General features: G+C 41.9%; 1 protein-coding gene across 1 annotated transcript; it reads left to right on the top strand.

Moving 5' to 3' along the window:
• Positions 1-7127: 7127 nt before the first annotated feature.
• On the top strand, positions 7128-9623 carry elovl1b (ELOVL fatty acid elongase 1b). The gene is made up of 7 exons (XM_085774125.1): positions 7128-7225; positions 7313-7503; positions 7691-7771; positions 7883-7939; positions 8071-8176; positions 8496-8632; positions 8735-9623. The coding sequence occupies exons 1-7, from the start codon at positions 7156-7158 to the stop codon at positions 9077-9079; spliced, it is 987 nt and encodes a 328-aa protein (XP_085630251.1). The 5' UTR covers positions 7128-7155; the 3' UTR covers positions 9080-9623.
• The last annotated feature ends 402 nt before the right edge of the window (positions 9624-10025 follow it).

Raw genomic sequence — 10025 nt, 5'->3', positions numbered from 1 at the left:
CTCAGCGACTACAGAAGAGTACTACGATGTCTGTTCTGTCTGGTATTTGGAGGAGGGGCTAAAATGAACAGAACTCCTCTGGTGCCCCCTCCTCCTCCTCTCCCAACACACACACACTTCCACCCCCACCCACCTTCCTCCAGGACCCATGTGACAGGTCAAACCAGCCCAGTAAGATACAGTGTGACACTCAATACGTTTACATGACATTTAAAAAAAAGAATTATGATCTTAATACGCCTACAACTGGACAACTAAATTGGATGTAAAGTGGTAAGTGGTTGCATGTAAACGCGTTGGTCTGACTACTGGACTTCTCCAGATCTGACTAAAATGACCAGTGACAATGTATGTGTACATGCTTCACAACAGTAGAGATGGCACAAAGTGTAGCATAATGGCTGAACCTGCCTGAAAAAGAAAAAAAAAGTGCATGGCCTGATGCGTCAGCGCCGATTCAGTGCATTTCACAATAAATAACACAGAGTACAACCAGCAGGAAGATGTTTTTTTTTCTTTTTTTAAATAGAAAAAAGGAAACCCGAGTCCTGACCTGAGTAATATTTTAGCCTGGACCAGTGCGTCAAGTCGTGTTGGTCGAACCGGCCCGGCATTGAGAACTCTCAGTTGTTTACTAGGTGATGGAATAGGTCAACCAGAAAGGGGTTGTATATGTCTATGGTATTAACCTGCTGAAATTACGCATATCGCCACCTATGTTGAGGAGGCAGACATGTTTCCGTCAGCTATTTGATTTTACCCCGTTGCATGTAAACTGGGACAAGGACAGAATTCCGATGAGATGCCCCCTCGAGACATGAGCATAGCTCGACTAAAGCCTGGTACACACATAATACACACATAAAGATAATCTGGCTGATTTTGGTACCCGGAACAAGATTGGTTTCAGAACGCTTCTGCGCATGCGCCATATTATATTTTATGACACACATACCGATTTAGAAAAATGTTATGTGTACCAGAATTAAGCTGTGCTTGTAAACGCACAGACCGAAGATCATCTGTCAGTTTCAGATTGTACAGACTGAGGGTTTTGGTTGTTAATGAGTTTTTCTCACTAGCCCTCCAAAACAAAATTTTAGACAATGTCCTCTGTCTGGGTGGCTGATTTTCCTCTTTTGTCTGTCCGCAAGATGAAACGCTATGGACAAATGTTTGATCTTTCAGTATTTAAGCCATTGTATAGGTCTACAGCTTTGACTACAGCAAAGACTATTTGTCCTTCACAGATCGGAAGAAACTGCAGGGGTTCCCCAATACATTCCTCTCTGTAATAACCCACAAGCAGAGCATGTAATATTCTTAAGTATTATTTCCAGTAAGTGTTTTATTCCATTGTGAAGTTCCTGGGCGTGACAGTCAGATCAGAGTAAGTGATTTCCTATCGGACGACGAAACCTCCTTACACAACACAGAAGAATTTTAAGCATTATCGTATGAGTCATCTCTTCCCTCTGCAGCAATAGTTTTAGTCTGCCATTCGCTACACTATCCAACCCTGAGTAAACATCGAGGTTTTATGATGCTCTATAGCTGTGGAGCTTGAGTGTGTTTGGATTCTCTGTTAGGCCATTACGTTGTGCTCATGCAGTTGTCACTAAACTGGACGTGTATGCTTTGTATTTGAAGTTTATGAAGCAAACTTAGAGCAATTAGGTACAATTTATAATTGTAAATGGACAATACAAAAATAATAATGAAAAAGAATCAATTATAAATTGTTTTCCACACTGAAATTCACTTGGTTGAAGCAAATGCACAATTTTACAACTACTCTTGACTTGTTGCAAGCATTTTTTTTTTTTTTACTCATCATTGATTTGTCCCACAACACAGAAAAAGAAATGGAAGCTAGTTTTGCTTTATGGGTGTTGGCCGGGTAGAGAGCCAGTAACGGCGTAACAATGGCCCCCTTCATGATAACAGAGTCTCCACTGATTTCTCGCCCGCTGCCTGTGAATAATATTATCAGCCCACCCCTGAGAGAGAAGTTACAGGGCGACTCCAGAGTTGTGTTTGTGTGTTTCAGCGGGTGGAGGGTGTAACCAGGAGAGTCACAAAAAAAAGGGGGGGTTGGAGGTTGGAGGTTGGGGGGGGGGACTCTCTCACTTGTGGGAGTCAGGGCGTCGGCCAAAAAAGTAGCCAGTTTCTTTTTTTTTGTTGGGGTGTTTGTTGTGGTCAGGGTTTAAATAGGGGCCATCTCTCTCTCACCCCAGTTGTACGCTCGCTCACAGTGCGCTCTCTCTCTCCCTCTCCCTCTCTCTGGCTCTGCCTCTTTCCCTCCCTCTCCTTCTGTGAGCTGGTTATTCATCCACTGTGAGTCAGGGAGGGTGGGGATTTGGAAGACTGCTGTACCAGTCACACTTTATCAGTTTACTTTCTCATTCCCTATCTCTCTCTCTCTCTCTCTCCCTCTGTCTCTTTGTGTCTGTCTTCCTCTGCCTGTGCTGCTGTGTTTCTTTTTGCTGCTGTCACCCCTGCCCTCCTACCAGCCTGCCTGCCCGCCTGCCCGCCTGTCTGCATGCCTGCCTGGCCCTGTAGTGTGTAAAGAAGCTTTGCCGTGCTGCGAGACAGGAGTCGCCTTCGCTTTTGATCTAACGGGAAAATACTTGTCTCAGGTAAGTTGCTCAACGTTGCCTAGAAGGTGAACTAACTCTTGTGTGGAGTTTGCCCACATGTTGAGCAGCTCAGGGTGTTTTTTTGTTTGTTTGGTTGTTTTTGGTTTTTTTAAACCTTTTTTACCCTCGCCCCTCAGTTTACCCCAGTAGGTTTCTGTTCTTTTGGTGTTTTGAGGATCTTACACTTTTCGGTTTACAATGTCTCTTTTTATCATTGTGTTTGAGCAGTGGCTTCCTGGCTACAGCTTCCTGATTTTTTTTTTTTTTATTATTTCTTTCTTCATGTCGGCTCCAGTTTGTTCATCATTAACTCCTACCTTGTGAGTGTGAGCTCCCTTTTTCCATCCCTATGATTCATTGACATGGCTCTCATAGGAAATGTTCCCCCCTCCCTCCCTCCCTCCCTCCCCACTGCACTGTGTCTCCTTGGTAGATGTAAACCAGCCATCTTGTCCTAAAGGTTGCTTACTATTGACTGTGTGGTTGTGGTGGGATTTACAGAGGGGGTGACTCTGTTTTGTGTAGAACTTTTTTTTTCTTTTTTCTTTTTTCTTTTTTTTTTAAAGTTTGGTCGCAGTGGATCGTGCAGCCTGGGGCTTCAGTGGTCATATGTCTGCAGCTAAATTACATCACTCCATCATGGGGAGCACTGCAGGAGACACTTTTTGGACCCCTCTCACATTTATGAGGAAGTTGCTGTCCACATGTGGAATTAGGCCTACTACCAGTATCGCTGCTATAACTAAACTTCAGTGACCACTGGACAACTGAGATCAGTTTTTTACCACCAATCCACTTCTGTGGCAATGCACAAACTTTTTAAAATGGTTGCACTGAGGTGTCTTAACTTTTTTTTTCATTGTATGTGGTTATTGGTGAACTCGAATGTAAAGAGCAGTGAAGCTTAGTAACTGCTGCTGGTCATTCTTACAAATGGGTGTTGTGGTTTCACTGAGCTGGACTGGTAGGGGCCTCCATTTTCATTTTTTTCCTGGAGCTTCTGTCTCCATCTGGGTCTCAGCATACAGAAATGATTGTTCCTATTTCTTGTAAGCGTTGTCATGATCATAAGACCATCTCCCTGACTCACACAATCAATTTTATTACTGTGGACCAAGAGTCACATGTTGTTGCATGTTCATAAAGTAGTTTGAACATGAAATAATGTGAAAGATAACTTTTATTTAAAACAATAGTGTAACAACATCTTTGAATTCACATTTTGTATACTGCAAACGTGTCTGCAAAACGATTTGAACCCAGACCTGTTCTCAAATCTGTTAACAAACTAAAATATTGAAATTCAGTGCCTCACATCATAACTGGTAATGAAAGGAGAACTCTGGCTTTAACAGCTCTTCAAAATTTCCACTGAATCCAAATTATGTAAATCCAATGGATCAGGTTGGAGTAACACAGTGGCCTTGGATTGTGTAGCCTCAGAGTATGATCTGATCTATTTAACTGTTCAGCATTTTTCCTCAGAACAAGACTCTACACTACAGACATGATGGTACTCTTGTTGAAATGTGAGGCGCCTGACCAAATGCCTCATCATCGGTTCAAAAACAACCACAACTTTTTGTGTAAGAGTTTTCTGAAATGTAATGTGTCTGATCTGTTTTACAACACCGTTTCAATATCACCATTTTGATATCACCATGTCAGTGGAAGGGAAGCTAGTGGTGTCAAGTGCATGTGTCAGGACTTGGTCTGGAATGTCAGACTGATTCACCTGGAAGCTTGACAAGAAGATCAACCAGAAAGATACAGCAGTGTTGACACAGTCCCGTGGTTAACTATTGAAAAAGCCCTGAGGTGAACAAAACTGCAGGGGGTGTCTACAAAAAGAAAAGGAATGTCCACTCTGCGAGAGATAATCTACCACAGTGAATCCACAACTACATAGTAACAACAGCTTTACATTAAACATACAATAACCAAACTGGATTTATGTATTTTGAGCCAGCTGTTTGGGAGTGTGCAAAAAGGAAACTCTGCAAGTGTCATTTTGTTTTCTAATGTTGGTGTTCATCTTGTTTCGAATGATGTTTTTCATTCATTCACTTCAAGCACTCGGTCAGTGGAAGGCTGAAATAGGCTGGAAAATGAATGTCCCGTATCCGATTTCCTACATTTCCTTGCAAATCACATTTCCTGTTTACACATCTTGTGAGCGTTATAAAACTGCAACCAATAGCAAGTTGGCATCTTTACACTCAGACCAAGGAAATTATTGGCACAAACTGCATAAATGTCCTTCACAAGTAATTTTATTTTGCACTTGATACCTCTCTTACCATTCTCTGGGCAGCACCTGCGTGAGCTCGGCTCTCTGCCCGCCATTCCCCAGCCTGAAATTATTAGCTTTTAATTATATTGGCTCAAGGAGGCCTGGACTTTAGTCCTTGGTCTGTGAAAACTCAGTATTGTAGATTGTACATGAAACAATGGCTCCCTTTGCGTCCAGTGTGTTGAGAGGAGACCACACCCTGCGTGTCCTCTACTTTGTAACTACAGTTTTCCACTTGATATGGGTTAGTCAACAGAAATCTGCAGGTCTAAACAGTCCTGTGTGCAGCGCTGCATGCCACGGCAGTTTCCCATCAGCAAAATAAAGCTCTATATATTTGTTGTGGAGCAGTCAGATTGAGTTTTCAGTGGTGCTCTTCCAGTATGTAGTTGAAACATTACGAGCAGGAAGAGTTGTTGCTCGGTTAAGGAACTGGAATACAACCCCTGGCAAAAATGATGGAATCACCACTCTTGGAGGGTTTTCATTTAGTTTTGTAGACAAAGGGCAAATCACAGACATGCCACAAAACATTTTTTATTCAAAATGCCAACTTTCTGGCTTTAAGAAACACTAAAAAAACAATCATGGATTGTGGATGATTGGATGAAAGTGATATTCAGTGATTAATTTTTTTGAAGGAAAGTTTTCACAGTTATACTCTGGCAAGATCCATTTATCATCTTGAAAAATAATATCATCATTGACAAACATCCTTTCAATCGATGGAATCAGAAAAGTGTCTAAATATTCTATGTAAACTTGTGCATTTATTGAAGATGTAATGACTACCATCTCCCCTGTGCCTTTACCTGACATGCAGCCCCATATCATCAATGACTGTGGGAATTTGCACGTTTTCTTCAGGCAGTCATCTTCACAAATCTCACTGGAACGGCACCAAACAGAAGTTCCAGCATCATCACCTTGCCCAATGCAGATTCACGATTCATCAATGAATATCACTTTCATCCAGTCACCCACAGTCTACGATTGCTTTTCATTAGCCCACTGTAACCTTGTTTTTTTCTGTTTAGGTGTTCGTTTGTCTTTTCTGTATGTAAATCCCTTTTCCTTTAGGCAGTTTCTTACAGTTCGGTCACAGACGTTGACTCCAGTTTCCACCCATTTGTTCCTCATTTGTTTTCTTGTGAATTTTCTGTTTTCAAAACATATCGCTTTAAGTTTTCTATCTTGACGCTATCAGTGTGATTCCATAATATTTTCCTCAGAATTTAGTTATTCCATATTTTCTTCCTCTACTTGACCTAAAAATGGGCTGACTTCAACAATTTTCCTTCTTGCTTTTTTAGTGTTTCTTAAAGCCAGAAAGTTGGCATTTTGAATAAAAAATGTTTTCTGGCATCTGTGATTTTCCCTTTTTCTACAAAATTAAACAACTAAATTATCTTTTGCCAGGCTTGGGTTGTTATGTGTCAGAGTTCAGCAGCTTGTTAAAGTCGGTGATCAGCAACTTTCCCTTCTCTGCGGGCAGCTGGGTTCATGTGAGGAGAGCAGCTGGGATATTATGTCTTGACCTCTGGAACAACTCCTGCACATGAACGGCTTGTAGAGTGCCGCCTCACTTTGGGATGTGGGATGTCCTTCTCAGTTTCCTGTAGCACCTCCTCTCTGATATCAGACCATGTCTGATGAGTGGCTGGAGCTAGAGCAAAGCATCCTGGGATTTTTAGGTGGGAGTGTTTGTTCAGTGAGGGCTGAACTACTCCGTCCGAGTAATTTCATTTCAGTCTCGCTGAATCAGGAAATATCACAATATTCTCCTCCTTGAAGGCATTTGAGGCATTTATATGACCAGCAACACACAGGCAGTGCATTTTAAATTTTATTTGGGGTATGTTAATGTTATTCATTGTTAAAGAAGGATGGTGCTGAATTTTATTTTGCAATGTCTCTGGAAATTTTATTGTGTAGAAAGAAGTTTCACAATGAGTTTCCTCAGTAAGTGAATAAAAATGGATGGGGACGGGAATTGGTGCAATTTTCAGTTCCTTTTTTTTTTTAACCGACATGTGGCCCACAATGTCCAGGAAGTGCATCTTTTTGACATGCATCCATGTTTTCTTGAACTGAGTGACATTGAATTGCTGTCATGTGACTGGTGCAAGGGTTGCTCTTGCTCCTGTGTCCAACTTCATCAGATAAAACTAACAATGATCTTTTCTGCAGATAATTGGGTCATAACAATACAAGGCAGCCAAAATGCTTCAGGAGATTCAGGAGATTGGCTCACACGCTATGGATATCTATGACTACCTCTTGGCAGGAATTGGTAAGTGACTGACCTGGCAAAAACACGCCCCCCCTTTTTTTAAAATTTCTTAATATATTGTTTTTTTTCTTATTTCTCTTCCTCTAGATCCACGACTGAAGGACTATCCACTGATGCAGAGTCCTGTTCCCATGACCACGATATTGCTGTGCTACTTATTCTTTGTACTGTACCTGGGACCTCGAATAATGGCCAATCGCAAGGCCTTCCAGCTGAAGGAAGCCATGATAGCCTACAACTTCCTGCTAGTGGGACTGTCCATATTCATTGTCTATGAAGTAAGATGCTCTTGGGCACATCCTGAATATTTTGTAAATCACACACAGTGTTGCTGAAATAGTGTAGTTTTGTTGAAATAATGTTTGTAGGGCTCTGGATTGAAAATCGCTTGTTATTAGCTAATCTCTACTAACTTTAATTTACTCTTTTGTCCCCAAATAAATATAATGTTCTTGTTTTGTTTAGTTCCTGATGTCTGGTTGGCTCACAACATATACCTGGCGATGTGATGCAGTTGATACCTCCGACAGTCCTCAGGCATTACGAGTAAGTCTTATGACTATAATTATTGACTGAAATGAGATGAAATCATTATTCACTAATGTACTTGTTGGCTAATGATTTCCTGTTAACTTGAGTCTGTATTTTCCTCTACAGATGGTCCGAGTGGCCTGGTGGTTCTGGTTCTCCAAGATTATTGAGCTAATGGACACAGTAAGTCCAGTCTGTTTAACCTAACATCCTTTGTGAATGAGCATCTTGTGTGAGTGTTTGGTCAAAACAAGTCTTTGAAAATGGAAGAGGCATGATGGGCTTGGACTAATCAATATCCTCTCTTCGATCAGATGTTCTTTGTGTTGAGGAAAAAGCACGGCCAGATCACCTTCCTGCACATCTTTCACCACTCCTTCATGCCCTGGACCTGGTGGTGGGGAGTTGGCTACGCTCCTGGTGAGTACACATTAACTAGTTAGAAACTGATTAATGTCGTGACAAAAGGGGGCGTAGCACAGTGACTTAATCCCGCAGCCTTTCATCTCTAAACCTGTACGATCCATCACGTTGTTCTTTGTTTGGTTTCCAGTCTGAAATCTGAATCTGAACACTTGACAAAACCATGTGCAGGCTACCTGTAAAGTACTGAATTCTGTTAGTCAGGAGAAAATGATAAACCACGGACCTCAACATTTCTTGATTTCCTCACAAAGTCAAAGGTTCTCTGGCTATAAAGGTGGAGTCAGTCTAATGTGTGTTGTGATAATTACTCCAGGTGGAATGGGATCCTTCCACGCCATGGTGAATTCTTCCGTCCACGTCATCATGTATTTCTACTATGGCCTTGCTGCTGCTGGACCACGCTTCCAGAAGTTCTTGTGGTGGAAGAAATACATGACTGCTATTCAGCTGGTATGTACAGCCTCATGCTTCCTCTCCCAAGGCACCAAGATACACTGATGTACACTTTAGGTATAGTAAGTATTTTGCTGACTTGTGATTTCTTCCCAACAGACCCAGTTTGTGCTAGTATCTCTCCACGCAACCCAATATTACTTCATGGACAGCTGCGACTACCAGTTCCCCATGATCCTCCACCTGATCTGGATGTATGGAACCTTCTTCTTCGTGCTTTTCTCCAACTTCTGGATCCAGGCTTACGTGAAGGGTAAGCGGTTGCCCAAGCAGGACACGAAGCAGTGTCAGAACGGCACAGCTGCGCACACCAAAGATAAATGCCACGAGAACGGCAAACACCACGAGAACGGCACCAGCAACGGCATCACCAACGGCACCAGCAACGGCTCTGCCCACCATGAGAACGGCAGCGCTCACATGGGCAAGATGAAGAAGGCCTAGGATCTTTGGAAGGGAACACCCAAGAAGCATGACCCCGCGAACCTGTTAAAACTACTACGGATTCCAAAGATAATTTTGGCTGTGTTTCTTTTCCTGTTTTTAGTTTTATATGCAAAACATGGGGAAATAATGTGGTCAATGATTTCCACAGTTGGGGTCCCACATTTAGTTGGTTGGTTGGTTCGTTTGTTTGACTTGGGGAAACTATCTATGGAACACAATGTATGAAGAGAAGATGTTTCTGACCTAAATGTTATCTTCACTGATATTGCAAACGACCTCCTAGTTCAGTGTCACACTGGTGGCTTTTCACCCCGCTCGCCTTCACTACTTATCTCACCTCCTGACACCCTCGCCCCCCTCCCTCGCCACCACCCCCTGTGGACAGATGACTGTACAGTTTCTATCAACTTGAAAATACTTTTTGTAAATAGTTTTACAATAAACAAAAAATAACTAATTGTATTGGTATGCTTTAGACTTTCTAAATGTTGTTATATTGTGTATTTAAATTTAAAATGCCAATAAATTCCATTTTTAATTGTCTCGTTTTACACTTTGTGTCTGAGAATTTTCACTTGTGGAGTAAGTGTGTACTGTATGTGTGATTTACTGACAAGTTTCAGTTAGTTGTCAGTTCATGGGGAAGACTGATATTCTGCTGTGTAGCAGTGAAGAATAAAAGTATTTGAGCTGCATGCTTGTGCCCCTTGTCTTGACTATCCCAAGTATTTAGCGCAAGTAGGAGGTTAACAAGAGACCCATTCTGCTTTGTTTGAAAAGACGCATCGTAAGAGGCAGAGGAAGGCATCCCTGCATACTGCATCTACACCCACGGAGCTGCACAGCTGGTTCATCAGGGACATGCATATTATGTTACACTGTAAAAGGATGTATTCTAATATCCACTCAACATGCTAATGGTAGAATCTTAATAAACAATGAT

The sequence above is a fragment of the Trachurus japonicus genome, chromosome 4 (assembly GCF_045865225.1).
Source record: "Trachurus japonicus isolate A0001 chromosome 4, Traja_1.0".
Taxonomy (NCBI): domain Eukaryota; kingdom Metazoa; phylum Chordata; class Actinopteri; order Carangiformes; family Carangidae; genus Trachurus; species Trachurus japonicus.
This window is presented reverse-complemented; position numbering and strand designations above follow the sequence as displayed.